Source organism: Cnephaeus nilssonii (genome assembly GCF_951640355.1).
Source record: "Cnephaeus nilssonii genome assembly, chromosome: 23".
In the NCBI taxonomy this organism is placed as follows: domain Eukaryota; kingdom Metazoa; phylum Chordata; class Mammalia; order Chiroptera; family Vespertilionidae; genus Cnephaeus; species Cnephaeus nilssonii.
The window spans coordinates 5,582,364-5,600,366 of NC_137094.1; the positions used below are offsets into that span (position 1 = coordinate 5,582,364).

The window sequence follows — 18,003 nt, forward strand, 5'->3', positions numbered from 1 at the left end:
TGACAGATGGCTGCCGGTGGAAGGAACGCCCAGACCAGTGAGGTGAGGGGCCGGGAAGAGGATAATCCTCTGGTTCTTGATCCTTCTGTCCCGAGTGCTGTGCTGCATGCACAGGAGGGGGATTAGGTTACAATCCCAGCTGCAGGTTCCTCAGCCTGTGCCCGCGCTGGGTTCTGAAGACATTCGTCAGGTGAGACGGTGGCTACTGGATCTCCCGTTAACTCCCCGGATAATGGGCGATGCATCATCACTGGATCGGGAACAGCACGCACTGTTCCTTCGCTTGTCTGCAGCCACGGGTGTGGTGAACGCTGAATATTGATTTTCAGATAAAAACATGGAAAAAGCAACATATTGTTTGGTTCCGACTTCTCCTTTGTCCACGCCACAAATTTTGGCAGGAAATTAAAATCAATCTCTATTTGCCCCAAACAGATCCATTATAAGAGCAGAATGTAGGCAGGAAGCTCGAGCCACGGATGAGCAGATGGCCATTGCTTTGTGCATTGCCCTTCAGCAACTGTCTAGCCAGCTCGGAAAACAGGCAGCGCCGATTTGAAACACGGAATCCGCGGCTGAGGTTTCTATTATTGAAATAGTAGGAGAAGATTCTAATAATTTTAGTCTGGTAGCAATGTGGTCATTTCAGTTCAGGCTTGGCTCTCGGTTGGTGCAGTTTTACGGCGCTCACCTGGCCTCAGCTGCTTGCCTGTGGCTGGCGAGGGGTAGTAAGCTCCCGCTGGCTCGCAGCCTGAGGACGTGGTTCTGAACTGGCTGAGTCCTCCCTCCTCGGCTCTGCTGGGCACCAGCGCGCTGGACAGACCTGCGGAACGGGGAGCTTCTCTCTCATCCCTCCTCTTTGGATGGGAAACACGTTCTTCCCCCCGGAATCTTAGATAAACAGCTCATCTCTGTGGCTACCTGGACCTCGACCCCTTGGATTTGGGAGTCAGACTAGAAACCTAGGCTTTTGGGAATTTTTCATAGGAAATGGGTCCGGCCTGTCGTGCTTCAGTTGAGCATTTGAAGACAGTTTTCCCGGCATCGTAGGCTTGTTCGTATATCATAACGGTCACCGTGTGTGTGTGAGTGAGAGCGTGTTGTCATAGGAAGAAATCTATGGGCTCAGGTAACTGGAAGGTCCAGGAGTTCCAGCTTCAGGCACAGCTGGATCCAGGGCTCGGAGGGCACAACGGGACATCGTCTCCCTCCACCTCTTCCCCTGCTTCTCCTGTGTTGGCTTCCCATCAGGCACGTCAAACTTTTGAAAATTTTTAAACGGATGGGTTTGTGTGAGTTTGTCATCTTCCGGTCCATCTTTGTTAGCTCTAGGAAAAACGAGTCAGTTCTCTAGAACCCTCACCATATCCTAGTACTTCCAGGAGGTTCCCTAGCTGTCCTCTGGTTGTATAAGGACACTTAGCCTGCACGTGTCCAGGCGTGGTGTTTGGGTCGCCATCTGTCTCCTGGGAGCTGTCCCCGCACTCGGAGGAAGACCTGTAGAGCCACCCCCAGCCGCCAGGGACCTTCCGCGGATGCCACCACAGGACCCGAGGGATGCCGACCACTTGACCTTGAGGTTGGCAAGTCCGCTGGTCGGCCTGAGCAGCAGGCCGGGAGCGGTCGGGGTTGGGCAGCGGCCCGGCAGCTGGGTCTGAAAACCTCGCGTGAGCTGGGCTTGTTTGGCCGGCGATGCTCTGTCCCTGGCATCGCATCCCTGCTCAGCGCGACGTCCAAGCAGCCGGAGGCGCGTGACAGAGCGCTCGAGCATATGGCGAGCCATTCGTGGCGGAGCTGTGCCCGGTGACCATCCTTCACGTCGCAGCTGGAGGTTCTGGCGTGCCGTTCCGGAATTTCACCGTTAAATGAGGGTCCGTGGAACAGATAACGAGGAGAGAGGCGTCGTTTCTATAAGCCATGCAGCTTCCCTGCCAGCCCTGGGGGCCCTGGGCACTCAGGCCTTTAACTCCTGTCTGCCGCTGCTGGGAGGGCGGGGAGGTGGGGGGGGCCACAGACCCCCGAGGCCAGCCTGCCTGTGTCCAAGCAGGTGCAGAGCAGAGAGCTTCTGAGCCAGGCGGGGCCTGAGGGGAGATCTGGCTGCAGCCCCTCAAGGCGGTGGCACTATCCGGTCCCAGTGGTTAAGAGCTTTGTCCAGAGTCACAAGCGGGACAGGGATCAGGCTCCTGTTGCCTGGCCCCGCCTTCGTCCTTGTCCCCACCCTTTCAGAGGGCCGTGCTCGCCTTCCAGAGCTTTCCAGGGCCTTCCAGGCTGGGGCGGGTGCGTTCCCTGCCCTCCGCGTAGCTTGACTTGTGTTCTCAAAGCGCCCCCAGAATTTTAGGTCGCAGGTGGACCAAGGGGGAGTGTTGGAAGCTGGAACCACTTTAGACGTCAGAGATCTGCACCCAGAGCCAGGCCCGGGAGCTGACAGGGATTGACTCCACCCCTAGGCAGCGTCCTCCTGCTTAGGGGAGGCATAAGCAGAGAGAGAGAGAGGGGGGGGGGGGGAGCCGTTAACAACTACTAACCATTTTTAACAGATTAAGTAAATGAAAGAAAATTGGTTTAGATCTTCATATCAAGCAGCTATTTTCATAATTTACAGTAAGAGGAGAGGCGTGGCCGTGTGACGTGGGAGAAGGAGGTTAGCCCTGCGCCCCGACCCGGGCTTCTGCGGGCTCAGGGCTGCTCGGCTTGGCAGCCGCTGCCCTGCTGGGCTGGTGGCCGGTGCAACCCTCTGGCACCCCGTCTCGGCACACCGTCCCCACCCCGCTGGGAGGCCTCCGCAACGTTTTGCTCAGATTCAGGCTTACTCTGAAAAGACGGCAAATGGTTTTCAGTACATCAAAGAGCTATAAGGCATGACACCGTAGAATACATTGGCAGCGACATGTACACCTTCCCAGCGCCCGTTCACCACGAAGCACGCACTGACGTCGGGAAGCACGCAGCTTTCCTGTGACCTGTGCGACTGCTTGGCGGTGTGGCAGAGCCTTACTGAGCTTCTGCAAACGCCGTGATGTTTTGGAGGAACATGCTTTGGAGACATTGTTCCAAGTTTTTTCCCTTTTTTATGCTTTGTTTTTGTCACTCGTTTATTTTCTTCATGTGTCATTGGTTTTGTGTGGACTCTTTTCTAGAGTCTTTTAGTATTTTTTTACTAAATGCTGAATTCCCTTTCCATTTTATTTATTTTATTGATTTAATATTAAATATACATTTTATTGATTTTTTACAGAGAGGAAGGGAGAGGGATAGAGAGTTAGAAACATCAATGAGAGAGAAACATGGATCAGCTGCCTCCTGCACACTCCCCACTGGTGATGTGCCTGCAACCAAGGTACATGCCCTTCGCCAGAATCGAACCTGGGACCCTTCAGTCCGCAGTCCAATGCTCTATCCACTGAGCCAAACCGGTTAGGGCTCCCTTTTCATTTTAGTATCAGTGTTAGCTTCAGCCCATTTTTCAGACTTTGAAAACCCTGCTTCTGTCACGCTGCGTGAAGGAGGATGACGAGCATCACTGGTCCCTTTGCTCACCCGGCTCGTTGATTCTTCCCCTAGAAGGTAGGAATCATCCCCGCGTACAGAGGAGGAAGTGTGGGGCCAGGGGACTAAGTCGCAGGCCAGGGTCACAGGGGAGGACACCCTGCGACTCCTTACGTCCTGATGGTGGCCGCACGCCGTTGGCTGCTCCGGGAGCTGGCCGCGTGGCGCCGGGAGCTGGCCGCGTGGCGCCGGGAGCTGGCCGCGTGGCGCCGGGAGCTGGCCCTGTGGCGCCGGGAGCTGGCCGCGTGGCGCCGGGAGCTGGCCGGAGGAAGGGCTCCCTGCACTCGGGAGACCTGCTGCCCTGGAGAGTAGAGCGGGAATCGTGTGGGTATCAAATCCATGGATCTGGCCTCCCTGGTGTTGAGTTTCTGGTAATGTAGAGAGGGCGTGGGCTGATGTTCACATCCCAGTACCTACAGAAGGGAAAATGCTTCCCAGGCAAATGATGAACACGCAGGAAATTGTAGGGGAAATGCTAACCCATTCGTGCTGCCTTTGCAGCGTGCTCTCCCAAATAAACATTAATCACAGACAATTCCTGTTTGTTAAGGAAGCTCCTGGCAGAATCTCTGTTCACCAGCATTCTGGAAGCCATTACTCTGTGTGTTATACAGGCTTATACAGCATCAGCCAACGGCCATAAGAGAGGTGCTGAGTCAAAGACCGCCAGTCTTGCACTGCGCTAGTTGTGTGACGTAGGGCATTTATTTAACTTGCATGGGCTGCCGTTTTCTCATATAAAATGGGGGTGATAATGTTTACCTCACCCTGTTCTAAGGATTAACCGAGGTTACACTTGCCTGGAGCAGCCCCCAGCACCTGGAACAGAGCTTGGCTAATTGTAGGTGCTCAACAAGTATTCCCGGAGAGAGGGAGGGGGAGGGGAGGATGCTTGGAGGGAGAGGGAGGGTTGTAACGCCCTATGCTCATAGCACTCTTCCATCAGTATTTGAGAGCAAGCCAAGAACAATGACATAAACAGAACTCCATAGAACAGCCTTTGGGGAAAAATGTACGCATACCACTCACACACACACACACACACACACACACACACACACACACACACGGGTGTGTAAGATTAGAATGTGTAAACAGCATCTAATCAGATGCTTCTGCGTCATGGGTCCTGTCAGTGAGCACCGATCTGAAAGAATGAGGAGAGCTGATGATGGGAGGAGGGTGTGGCTCCGAGAAGGGAGGCAGGCGGGGATCTGGAGAGATGAGAAGGAAGAGAAGGGCAGGAGGGAGGCGGGGGCAGAGGGCTGGAGGGCGCCGCTGTCCTGCGCAAGCTGCTCCGTGTCACTTCCGCGGCTTGCGAGCACGCGTGACCTCCCGTATCGGAAGCAGTCTGGCTGGAGGCTGGAAAAGACCAGCATTTCTGTTTACTTGAATTTCTACAGCGCAGATCCCACTGATGCTCTGTGAGCCACACTCATGTCCTGTCTCCCTCCCTCCGTCTCCGCCTCTCCACGTCTTTCCTAAAAGACAGATACACTCATTAGCGATAGAAAATGGTAATCCCAATGGGGCTGGTGGTTGGGTGGAAAGGGAGCTAGCAGAGTCTTGGATTCGAATCCAGCCCTGTCACTGAGTCTCACCCGTGGGCTGATCCATGAAGGTGCTCAGCTGCCTTTCCCCACGTAAGCTGTCACGCCCAGGTGTCACGTCATCGCGCACACTTGTCTCCATCGGGGCTCGGCGGCGGCAGTGCCCGCGTCAGACGTGCGGCTGCCCGTCTGCCTGCAGCGACGCTTTAATTCCATGTTTGCATCTCTGCCTCCCTTTCCGAAAGCACTCACATCTGTGCTGGCTGGTTTGGAACTAGTGTGAAAGGAAAGGGGTCATCGCACTAAGTCCTGGGCCTGTCCTTGGAGAGCTCGGCTGACCCTGACCCTGGCGAGTTGCTGCTTGGGCCTGACGTGTGGATAATGGGTGACGTGCGGATCATGGGCTACGTGTGGATCATGGTGATGTGCGGATCATGGGTGATGTGAGAATGACGGGTGACGTGAGGATAATAGGTGACATGAGGATAATGGGTGACGTGTGGATAATGGGCGATGTGTGGATAATGGGTGATGTGTGGATCATGGGCGACGTGGGGATCGTGGGCGACGGGATCGTGGGCAACGTGCAGATCGTGGGCGATGTGCGGATCGTGGGTGACGTGCGGATCGTGGGCGACGTGGGTAATGTGTGGATCATGGGTGGGGTGGCTTCAGCTGATCTGGAGGGTGGGGCGGTGTGTCCATCCTTCCTCACTGCACATCAGTTATAACCCTCATTCCACCCGGGCATGCTGGCTGTGCACCTTGCTTGAATCCTTCCTGTTGTTTTGTGCCCCAGGACCTTTGCACCTACTGTCCCTTCTGCCCAGAATGTCAGGTTTTACTCACTGTCAGCCCCCAGCTAAAATGTCTCCTCCTCTGGGACGTGTTTCCTGACCCTGCAGGTAGAGTGGGCCCCGCGATGGACCCCCACGGGCCTTAGGAAGCGCCCCGTATGCTCCAGACTTGTTCATGCTTTTCCGCGTCCAGCACGTGCACAGCGATGTGAGCGGCACCGGGACAGGAGCCGTTCGTTGTTGGCTTCTCCCCACTTTATCTCCGTGGTGTTCGGCACACACTGGTAGCAGGGGTGGTACATGTTGCATGTCTATGTGGGTGAATGAATAGATGGATGGATGGATGGATGGATGGATGGATGGATGGATGGGTGAATGAATGAACAAATTAGCATGTCAATGGATTCTCCCACTATGTGTTCCCCAAGAGTGAATGGCACATTTCATTAAAATATATAAGGAACTTTGCTTTCCAGCTAGGAAATTTGAACCCCAGAGCAGGGAAATCCTGTGCCAGCAATATTGAGAACAGCTAAGAGAAGTCGGTTATCGATGTTCAATGGGGTTGGAATGGGAAAACAGGTAAAATGGAGAGCTTTATTTTTACCGGAATTCTCGCTTGCCCATGTCTTGCATGTTGCAAACTAAGGATAGTTCCAGTTCTGTGCTAGCCTGTCCCGTGTGGCCGGCGCGGCCTCGTCCCCTCTGCGCAGCATGTTCTGTTCATAAGGGAGTGGTGGTGGGCGTTGGCCTCAGTCGGGAGCTGCCAGTGAACACATCTCCAGGAGGAGCTTTGCCTTAACAGGCGCTCGGTTCCCGAGAGATGGCGCACGTGTGTGCCCCGTGGCGTCGGCCCGTCCGTGGCTGAGAGCACCTTTTCTGGGCTGTCCTGTCGTCTGGGCCTGGGAGGGGCCACAGTGGGCGGTCTGTGGCCCCGTCTGCCCCCCACAGCCTGTGATTGTTGTAACCCTTGCAAGCGGGGCACCTCCCACCCCTTGACTCTCCCAGGCAGGACCAGCAATGTCTCTGGGTCAAGGTCTGGCGGGAGGAAGGGATGCAGATACAGGGCTCTCGGGATCACATCTCCTCACTTCCCGCCTGCCGGGCGCCGCACACCTTCCCTCCGGCTGCTCGCCGTGCTGGAGGCCGGTCAGGGGGTTCGGGCCCTCCAGACAGCCTGTGTTTGCTGCCAGGACGGAGCAATGTGATGGGCATTTCAGAGCCGGCTGAGGGCGTGGCGAGCGCTGGCTCACCGTGGCTGCCCACCTCGGCTGTCAGCTCCCACACACGCACCTCAGCCCACCATGGTTCCTTAAACCGGGCGGTACTTGTGCCCCACAGTTTTCCTCGCCACTGACGAAAACTCACCACTTAGGTACATTGTTTTGAATTTTATCCATTAGAAATTCTTGTGAATTAATAAGAACTTCTTCTGGCCGAAACCGGTTTGGCTCAGTGGATAAAGCGTCGGCCTGCGGACTCAAGGGTCCCAGGTTCGATTCCGGTCAAGGGCATGTACCTTGGTTGCGGGCACATCCCCAGTAGGGGGTGTGCAAGAGGCAGCTGATCGATGTTTCTCTCTCATCGATGTTTCTAACTCTCTATCCCTCTCTCTTCCTCTCTGAAAAAAATCAATAAAATATATTTTTTTTTAAAAAAAGAACTTCTTCTGCAACATGCGAACGCCTCCTTGAAATTACCAGCCACTCACAACTACAATTTAATTGCAAACAGTTGCTTTCTTTTACTGCCTTGATGAGATGGGGCTTTTGCTAAGGGAGTGTGGGCGTTGTGATTGGACGGAGCAGGATCCTTGGGGGAGCCGCACTGGGGGGCCGCAGCTGGGAGGCACCCCTGGGAAAACCGCTGGTGAGGCCCTCAGCCCGGAGGAGCGGACACAGGACAGACGGACAGCGAGTGGAGACAAATGGCACTTCCTGGAACACTTAGCTGCAAGCCGGTGCGGCACGGGCCTGGGCTGGGTGAATCCCTGCGGAGGAGATTGCCCCCCAGGAACTGGGACCCGCAGTCGGGGCAGCTGCATGTGGACTAAGGCCGCGGGGCCTCCGAGAGCCCCCCCTTCCCCCCCCCACACCCCCAGATGAATGAGCCCTCTCTGGCCGAGCAGCTGTGACCTGCAGGTGTTAACAGCACTTCCACCTGCAAAGCACTGACTGTCCAGCGCATAGCCAGGTGGCCGCTCTGCCCTGGGACCCGGCGTGACATCGGAGGAGGAATGGAATGAGGCTTCCTCAGACCACCGTGCTGTTTGCCGGCCCGACTCCTGCTGGCAAATCGTATTCCTTTGTCGCGTGGGGAGCGTCAGTCGTGTCTTCGGGGACTAGCCGTGAGAGCGGCCGCACTCGGTGACAGGGTTTTGGAAGACCCTGTGATCTGGCGCTTCTCAGTTTTCTGTGATTTTGCACAGAGAGGAAGCCTGTGATAAGTATTTCCCACACGTGGCTCTCAGTGAAACCCAGCTGGTGGCGAGGCTGCTGCTGTGTGGGGGGCCTGGAGCCCAGGTTTTCTGTGAGAAGCACCTGGAGAGGAATTGGTTTCACGAGTTTCTAACACGTGTTCCCTCAGCGCGATGATGAGTCTGGGTCACCAGTCGGCGTCCGGTGGGGGTAGGGGGCTGCAGGCTGCTGGCAGCGTATTGGGCGATGGGAACGGGACTGGTGGGAAGCACCATCGCTGCGCTCTAAGGAGTGGAGAGTGCACGGAGCTAATCGAAGGCACAGCTGTTAGGTGGGTGCAGCCCAGGAGGCAGCGAGGGGGCCGAGGAGAGTTCAGCTCCAGGGGCAGCCGCTGGTTCTGAACTGGCCGGACCAATCGGGGCAGATGGCGTGGCCTCTTAGAACCTGGGGCCAGCTGGGGCCTGTGTCCCTCCCCCGGGAACCCACGCTGCCCCCCAGCTGCCAGGCACCCCTCTCCCTGCACAGCGCCTGTGCCATTGTCTCAGTTCAGTTCAACCTCCTTGAGGTGAGCATGGCATGTCCTGATTGGAGGCCCCATCGGAGCACTAAGTCGTACTCTGTTCGGTAATATTTTTAAACCATGGTACGAATGCCTGGCGTCTGGTGGGGTGATTGGGCCTTGATGTGTATGTGCTGCCGTGTGTCCCCAGCCCCGGACGGCCCTGCACCTGTGGCGGGAGCACAGTCCCTAAGGATAGCGGGGGCGGGGGTGGGAGCGGGGGTGGGGAGGGCAAAAGAGCCCAGACTGTGCACTTCTGTTGAATCTATTAGAAAAATGCTTTTGACTCAGATTGAAATAGTGTCGGGTCTGAGACACGGCCCCGCATCTTCATTCCTTGCTGCACGGCCACACCCTCTCTATTCGTTACGGGAGAAACAGGTCACGCATGTCTCGAGTTCCCCTACATGCAGGACGTCATGGCACACACAGACGGGGGCCCGCGTCACAGCCTCTGCAATCCAGGGAGGCGGTAAAATCCGCACCCCCGGGCCTGCAAGAACGGTGGGTGGCGAGGAGCGCTACGCCTGGCATTCGAGGGCTGTCAGTCCAAACGAGGGTGTGGGGCGTCCAGATGGGGAGCCTTGGACGCCCCCATCCATTCACTAAACAGGTACATACGGAGGCCCCGCTGGTCCCCGCTGCCCGGGGGCCGGCTTCAGAGGCATGCAGGGTGAGAGGGGCATGTGGTGCTCACTGGAGAGGCGCCGGCACAGGCCTTGTGTTCTGAATGCACAGCGTCCTGGGAGCAGGAGGCTGCCCTGCGCCTGCGCCCTCAGGGACGCTCATTTCCTCTGGGGGCTCGTGAGCGGCCACAGCTGGTGTGGCTCCCGCTTGTGTGGCTCCCGCTCATGGGGCTTCGGCTCGCGTGGCTTCGGCTTGCGTGGCTCCCGCTGGCGTGTCTTCAGCTCACGTGGCCCCCCCCCCCCCCCGCGTGGGCTCCCGTGCAATGCTGGCCGCAGAGGAGGGAGCCGCTGACCGTGTGCCCTGTGGTTTCTTCCAGGATCTTCTTCCCGGGCTGCCACCCCGTCCGAGGCGTGCAGGTAATGAAAGTTGGCAAGTTGCAGTTGCATCAAGGCATGTTTCCGCAGGCGATGAAGAACCTGAGGCTGGTGAGTGCCCGTTGCGCGTCCCCTGCCCGGACACCCTTGGCTGGCTGTGGCTGGGCCGTGTGAATTTCAGCAGCCCTCCCTCCCTGTGTCTGCATGCACACACTCACACCTGTGCACACACACGTGCCCATACAGGTCTAGCAACCAGCTCTGACAACTGATTTGTGATGTTTGCTGATGTCTGTGCTGTAAACATGCCCGTCGTGGTTGAGTTTAAGCTGCTGGTGTAAAATCAACCAGCTCCCACTTTCAACTACACCCCTCAGCACTAGTGCCCCATCTGAAGGGCCTAATTAAGTTCCACTTTCTCTCTTCCTACCCCTTTTCTAGTCAAACCAGGTCTAGTAGAAGGGACGCCGATCTTGGACTCGCTGATAGATTTATGAGTGGTTGTACGTGGAGAACAATAGTTGGGAAATACCCAAGAAGATTGGAAAATTTGAATGTGGTAGAAGGATCATTGAATTTTAGGTTTTGTCTTGTGATGTTGAGTCCAAAGACCGTAATAACCCGCTGCCTGTCAGGCCAGCCCTTGACCATCCATTTGTCTGCAGTCGCCTCTGCAGCCTCCCCTCCAGGCCTCCCTCCAGGCCTCCCTGCCTCCACAGCCAGTGTGCACTGGGCCGCCTGGGCTGCCACGCCCTGGACTGCCCACACGAGGTCTTTGCGAAGCTACTTCCGCTGCCTTAAGGGACTGTGCCCGCCCCCCGCCCCCGGCCAGGCAGAGCGCTCCTGTTCCTTTAAGGCCCAGCTCAAATGTTTAGTCCCTGTGGTCCCACCGCTGCTCCGTTCACTCTCCCCGGAGAGGACGTGTCCAGGGCGTGGGAACACCTGATGCCCACCTCCCCCAGGACGCGGGGCCTTGCAGGCATCCTGGTACCCAGCTCCATGCCACGCAAGGTGCCGGGAGCTCAGGGGGTGGTCCTTGAGGAGGAGGCGGGGAGGAGGGAGTTGGGATTGGGGAGGAGGGAGGGAGGGAGTTGGGTGAATACAGCGCTAGCAGCGAGGCCCAGAAACGGCACGGGAGCCAGGTCAGTGTGGAACACGTCGTTAGAGGGACTGCTCGTCGCCTCCCAGTGCGTCTCCTCTGCCCAGGCCCAGGCCTCGGCCCCTCCCACCCACACCACGGCCGCCACGGCAGGGCCCACCCGGCCGGGCTCGGCTTGATGTGTGGCGACCTGGCGTCTGGGTGGCACGGGGAGCACCGGACGCTCCAGTGGGGTCCTCGGGGCCACCGGGCCCTTGTCTGCAGGGAGCGGCCCCGGCTCTGCCTTAACCTCTCCGAGTGTCCGGGGGCGGCTGGTCCGTCACAGGGGCAGTTACCACATTTAGATGAGAAAAGTGACCAGCGCCCAAGGGACTCTTAAAAATGCGACTCCCCAGCGCCTGTTGCTGTTGACTGCCCGCCTGGTCCCTAAGGAAGTCAGCATGATCAGCAGGAAGAACGTGACTCCTGAGGGCACACGCTCCTTCCTTCTCACGTCGGCCCGCCTTACCCCGACAGGAGGGAACACCTCGCTCTCCCGCCGTCTCAGGGAAAACGTCCCTTTCTGGCCTGGCAGACACTTACCAGCCAGTCAGCTCCGACAGAAATACTTCTGAAGGGTCCTTGTGTCCAGTTTTGACAGAAAAATAACGTGGAGGAAGTTTCCCAGGCATGTGATGTGCCAGCCCAGCAGGTGGTGTTTAAAGCGGTCACATGCTCCTCCATGTTTGGGGGGGGGGGGGGCGGGGAGTCACTGCTGCTCAGACACACGCGATCAGCCCGGTCCCCGTGACCGCTGGCGGCAGGGAGGTCAGCGGCCAGGCAGCTCCCCTCCCGCTGGGGATGGGGGGCTGCGGCTGGAGACCGTCAGGAAGCCGTCTGAAGTCAGACGGAGGCAGAGCCGGTCTAGTTTGTTCCATTTGATGCAACTTGTGTTGATGAAAAGCTCCTGTGAATCGAGGAAGAGCAGTGTTCTCCTTACAGTTAGTGGGGGACAGACATGCGAGCCACTCAGGGACTCCGCGCTACACTCACCCGTGAGACGGGAGCTCCGCGGTGGGACTGGCGGTGGGTGCCCTCGGCTCCTGAGCGCCGATGCCACCGCCGAGGCCTCCGAAGGTGTTCGCGTCCCCCCTTCCCGCGAGGCTCCCGGGCAGCGCAGATAGAACCTGAGGGAGCCCCACCCCGTCTGGACGCTAACTGTGGGGGACGTGGCCGGCGGGGGTGCTGGCATCTCCCTGGCCTTCACCCTCTCGTGCCCAGTTCCGCCCCGTCTTCCTCAGAGCTGGTGAGGCTGCCTCCCTCCTCCGGGCGCCCCTGGGTGACAGCTGCGCAGCTCCTGCTCCTGGCTCCAGGACAAGCCCACGTGCACCTGCCGGCTGCCCGGGGGAAGGTCTGGGGGCAGCAGCAGGAAGCTGGTGAGGACGGGGCAGGCCTCACCCCAGACGTCCTGTTCGCCTCCGAAAAGTCACTGATCAGCCACCAAAAGGCCAACGCGCATCCCCCGCGTGCTGCACTCGGCTCACTGGTTTGCTGAGTTGAGGCAAGTCTTTTAATCCCTTTGAATATAATTTCCTTATTTGAAACATGAGACTAATAGCCCTGGCCAGTTTGGCTCAGTGGATAGAGCGTCAGCCTGCAGACTGAAGGGTCCCAGGTTCGATTCCCGTCGAGGGCACGTACCTCCGTTGTAAGCTCGGTCCCCATGTGCGAGGTAACCAATCGATGTGTTTCTCTCACATCAATGTCTCCCTTCCCTTCCCTTCCCTTCCCTTCCCTTCCCTTCCCTTCCCTTCCCTTCCCTTCCCTTCCTTTCCTTCCCTCTCTCTTCCCTCTCTCTTCCCTCTCTCTTCCCTCTCTCTTCCCTCTCTCTTCCCTCTCTCTTCCCTCTCTCTTCCCCTCCATTCTCTCCAAAAGAAGGGAAGGTAATTTGCCTTTTGACACGATGTTCTCTAGGCTGCACCCGTAGATGCTCTCTCTTGTCTCCGAAACTCTGGAAATAATGGGACGAACCAGCTTGAATCGGGGTTCCAAAGGCTGGGTTGAAGGTGGGAACGGGATCAGAAAAGCTGCAGCATCAGAGATGTGTTGCAAATTCCATTAGGCCCAGCCTCCGCCAGGGAGGACCCCCCCCCCGCCCCCGGCAGCCTGCTGGTGTAGGCCTCCCCTGTGCCCCCTCAGAAAGCCTGTCTGCGGCCGAGGCCGTCCTGGGCCCCTCGCCGGCTCCCCGCTTCCTCCTGTCTCTGCTCTGCTTCCCCTTCTCTCCGTTTATTTCTCGGAGAATTTGTCAGCCACTCATCTGACTTCTGGGCCTCCAGGGCAGGCGTCCCCATCCTGCTGTCTCCTCGGTGAGCCTGTGTCCTGTGCGCTCTGCCCGCTGCGCCCCCCCACCCCCACCCCACCCGCCCCTGGCCAGGCTGGGGCTTTGTTAGCGTGTCCTGTTAGTGGAGGTCGGTTGGGAAAAGTCCCATTTCTTCCCCTTCAATAACTGCTGGTCCATTCCTGACGCGCTGCCATGGTTTTTCCATTTGCGTTGCATTTTGCCGGAGCATCTTACATGTGGAGGATCGCTGATCTCTGTCCTGGGCCTGACCAGGGAGCACAGGCCGCAGTCCTGGGCTTTGTCCCTCTCGCTCCCGCAGTCAGCGGCGAGCCCCGCGCATGAGGGAACTCAGCGCAGCGTGCTGGGCGCTGTGGGCTCAGGGCGCCCGGACGGCAGCCCCTCGGAGCGGCCTCGAGCAGGCAGTTTGTTCCGTTCCTAACCTGCTGCCGTGATGCTTGCCTCTGCGGTCACGTTCTTTTCTGGGAATCTGATGAGAACCACGGACTCGCCAGAGAAAAACACACAACATTTGGTGAATCGGGTCGGGGAGGGGGCGCTTTGGGGAGCACCTGAGGCCTCTCCATGGACTCCTCCGTGCCCACAGCCTGCAGGGGTCTGACTTCACACTTAGGGGGCTGCTGGGGGGGGGGCGGGGAGGACAGGGGGCAGGCAGATGACCTCCCTGTTGTCAATGCGCCTTCTAAGAGTCGTTCGCAAGTCCCCGGTTCTGATGCTGAAGAGCGTTCCCCACTGACCTCCACACAGAACCTTCGTTCCCAGAGTCCGTTTCTGAACTAAGAAAAGGAGGCGATGAGTGAGAGACTGGCCAGTAAAGGGGGAGATGGTGATTGAGTCCTGTCACAACAAACAAGCAGAGGTGTACCGACCAGAAAGTGTAGCCCCGCAGGAACTGGGAGCCAGTGGGGACCCCGGGGACCCCTGCACGCGGAGAAACGAGGTGGCACCCCTTCCTCCTGCGGGAGCAGGGCCAGAGGAAGTGGCGAAAACGGGGTCTAAGCAAAATGCAGCGTCTCAGCGGGATGCTCAGCATGTGCAGATTGCCGCTGAATATCACCCCTCAAACCAAGAACCAGGAAGATCGCAGTTTTAATGAAAAAAAGAGAAAAAGAATTGATATGTGCCAACTCCCAGATCACAGACATTAGAAGGACCTGACAGATCTGTGGGCAGCCATCCAAACAGGCCTCGATGAGCACGTGCAAACAGCCTCAGAGCAAACGGAAAAGTAACGGGCTCAGCAAGGAAGTAGATGTTGACGGATGGACGATGGATAAGCGAAATGTGAGATATGGTCGATGGAATGTTGCTCAGCCTTAGAAAGGAAAGGAATCCTGGCACATGCTACAATGTGGGTGAGCGTGTGCTAAGTGCAGTAATGAGCCAGACACGCAAGGACCCACGTTGACGATTCCACTTCCATGAAGTTCCTGGCCAAGCACAGAGACAGAGAGTGGGAGAGCGGTTATGGGCTGGAGGCAGAGGCCGGCGGAGTGACTATTCAGTGAGCACAGCTTCCGTGGGATGATGCAGAAGTCCTGGCTGTGCGCAGTGTATATTTTACTGCAGTAAGACTTTTTTAATGAAAGGAATAATGGCAGAAAATGCCCAACATTTGGCAAAAGACACAAACTGCCGATTCAAGAAGCTGAGCGAATCCCAAACAAGGAAAACCAAAGAATCCACACTGCCACTGGGTAGGCTGACCCTAACTTCTGGACACAAGAGACACAGGCAGTGGCTTAGAGCAGCCAGGGGAAACGGGTGTGGTGCCTGCAGGGGAAACAGTTTAAATGGCAGTGGTGTTCTCTTAGCAGCCATGGAGGCCAGACAAGACGGCACATGTTACAGGGACTGCAAGAAAAGAACCGTTAACCCCCACACCTGCACTCAGCAATGGATCCTTCAGGACTGAAGAGAAAGGCAGGCATTGTCAGAGGGGGGGAAAGTCAGAGACCGTGTCGCCAGCAGGCCTGTGCTAAGAGGAAGCTAGAGGATTCCCTGAGCAGAAACGAGATGATAAGGGAGGAATCCTGGGACATTAGGGAGGAGGGAAGAACGTGGGTGCAGAAATGCAGGGAAGTGAATGGGCCATCTTCTCCTCTGGAGTTTCCTAGATTCTGTCTGACACATGAAGCAGGAGTCTCCGCGCTCTCTGCTGTGGGTTTAGCTGGACACAGTGGACGTATTTAGGACGATTCTATTCCAAACGGCGGGTGAAGGACGGGCGGGAAGGAGGTCTCCTGAGCTGGTACAAGGATGACACCGTAGAGTGGGGTACGTGATGCATGTACAATGGGAGACAGAGCAGCCCTCCAACAAGCTAAACAAAGGAATGCATTCAAAAGCACTGTAAGATGGAATTCTAAAAAACAAAACAAGAATAAACAAAAAAAAATATAAGTAACCCACAGGGAAATGCATGGAAAAGAAAAACCTAGAATGAACAAAAAGCAAAATGGCAAACTTAACCCTTTGCACTCGCTTGCTTTTTTCTCGATTCCTTTATTCTACTCGGGATTTAATTTTTTAAATACCCCAGATTTTACAAAGCGCGGCAGTAGAATAAAAAACTGGAGTTTCTTTTCATACAAACTTATTTATTTGGATTTTTTTATATTTCAAATTATTGATACATTCAAAGAGTAATTTTAATCTCGACATCTGAGTGCAAAAGGTTAAACCCTAATATATTAATAATGACATATACATGAATGATGTAAGTGGCCTTTATAAAAAGAGTAAATTGTCTAATGCACCAATTGAAAGAGATTAGGATGGATTTTTTAATGCCCTAACTCTATGCTGTCTGTAGGAAAGTCACTTAAATATAAATGATATAGGCATGTTGGAAGGATGGAAAAGGATATGAACACTGTAATCAAAAGAAAGCTGTGGTGGCTGCCTTAATATCCTATAACATCAGTGCAGAGCAAAGAACATTTTACAGAGATGGAGAGGGATGTTGTGCCATGAGCACAGGGTCAGGCTACCCAGAAGACAGAGCAATCTTCCATGTGTCCGCACCAAACAGTTGCAAAATGCAGGGAAAAATCCCTCACAGAATCAGACAACGGACTGGCCGAGCAGGGACATGCGCACCCCTCAGTCCGCGATGGACTGACCTGGACAGGAGATGAGCAGATGTCGGAGAGCTCACACCACCATCAGCCACAGGACCTCGCTGATGGGTGTGGGCACGCACCTTCTTCTCAGGGGCCCCGAACGCAGACCCCGACAGGCCGCCTTCTGGGCCGGAAAGCAGGTCTCCGCGCACGCGCACAGATCCACGTCGCTCACAGGGACTTCCTGACCACAGTCTAACTAAATCCGAAATCGGAAACAAGCCCCGTGGACGCCTCCCAGCTCTGTGTCTGGGACCTGTTGGCCCCCAGGATTTCTTGAGTCTAATTTTCATTGTTCAGTTGAGGAAACTGAGTCTCAGGGAGGAGACAGGGCTTCCTCGGGGCCCCTCGGGCTGATTCCATATTCATTGGATCGATTGATGAGTTAAACACGGCAACACCCCCCTCCCCCTCCGGAGAAGACATTGACGGGCCTGTAGCCCCCTTCTGGAGTCCCCTCCCATCCTGACACCCCAGCCCACACCTCCTTGTCACACAGGGTCCTGCTGGGATTCTGTCCCCCATGTCCCAGAGCTCTCCCTGAGGCCCAGCCCTGTGCATCAAAGGCTCTAGAAGGTTCTGCCGCCCACTGTAATGGGCTGGTTGTGGCCTGGAGCTGCTCAGTGGCTGTGGGGCTGTGGGATGCCCCTGCCCTCCCCCCATCTCTGCCCCCACCCCACCCCACTCTCATCCTGAGACGGGCAGAATGAGAAAACGTGCTTGTATCTTTCCCCCTTGTGATCTGACTCCAGAGGGTCTCACTGCGCATGCGTTTCTTCCCTCGGCCTTCACATCCATCTTTAAATCGGGCTCGAGGAAGGCAGTTATTGGCCCCCCAGGCTCCCAGTGGAGAGCATGTGAGAGCCTGGATAAGCTTAATATATTTGTATTAAAAATTAATAAGCAAGCTATATTGTTTGCAACTTTAAATCATAATTTGATTTAATTCATTTTACTTAATATACAGCCGTAATTCTAAAATTACTTTTTAAAGAGGAAGATGGGATGAGACTGGAATCAGCTCTGGGGCCTCTGGGCCCTGCGTGCGCCCTGCCCGTCACGCGCAGACGGTCGCGGCTGCCATTTCCCCGGTGACATTGGAGGCAGCGCCCCTCCGAGGCCTCGGATGCGTCCTCTGTGGCCGATTGCATGCAGGCTCTTTGTGAATGCTCCCGCTGAAGACAGTTTAATGGAAAGAGATCGCTTTTCCCAGCACAAGCGGCTCCGACTTTACATTTCCGCATCTGCTTTGTTTACGACGCAGGAAATTAAGCCGCATTGTCCTCTCTGCAGGCGCCTGTGCAGCAGGTGGGAGGCCGCGAGCAGGACACGGAGCCCCAGGGAACAGAGCCGGGTGGTCCGAGGTTCTTGTAAACCTCTTCATTTGGGGGGAGATAAGCCCCTCGTTGTCTCTGGGTGAAGATCTGGGGCCTCATTGAGAGCCCCCCAGGCCGGCGGCCACATTGGGCTCTCTCCTCACCTCACTGAGAACTGTGGGCCCAGGACGGCCAGGCCCCGGGCCAAGGTCCCCCATCAGCAATGGGTTCCAGCTCACCGTGCACTCCGCCCCG

General features: G+C 56.5%; 1 protein-coding gene across 1 annotated transcript in view; it reads left to right on the forward strand.

Annotated features, from left to right (window-relative positions):
- The window catches only part of SMYD3 (SET and MYND domain containing 3), a 519,877-nt gene that overhangs the window by 499,087 nt on the left and 2,787 nt on the right, over positions 1-18,003 (forward strand). The window contains exon 11 of the mRNA XM_079763811.1: positions 9,873-9,981. Coding sequence (XP_079619937.1) covers positions 9,873-9,981 — 109 coding nt within the window. The remainder of the gene's footprint in view (positions 1-9,872; positions 9,982-18,003) is intronic.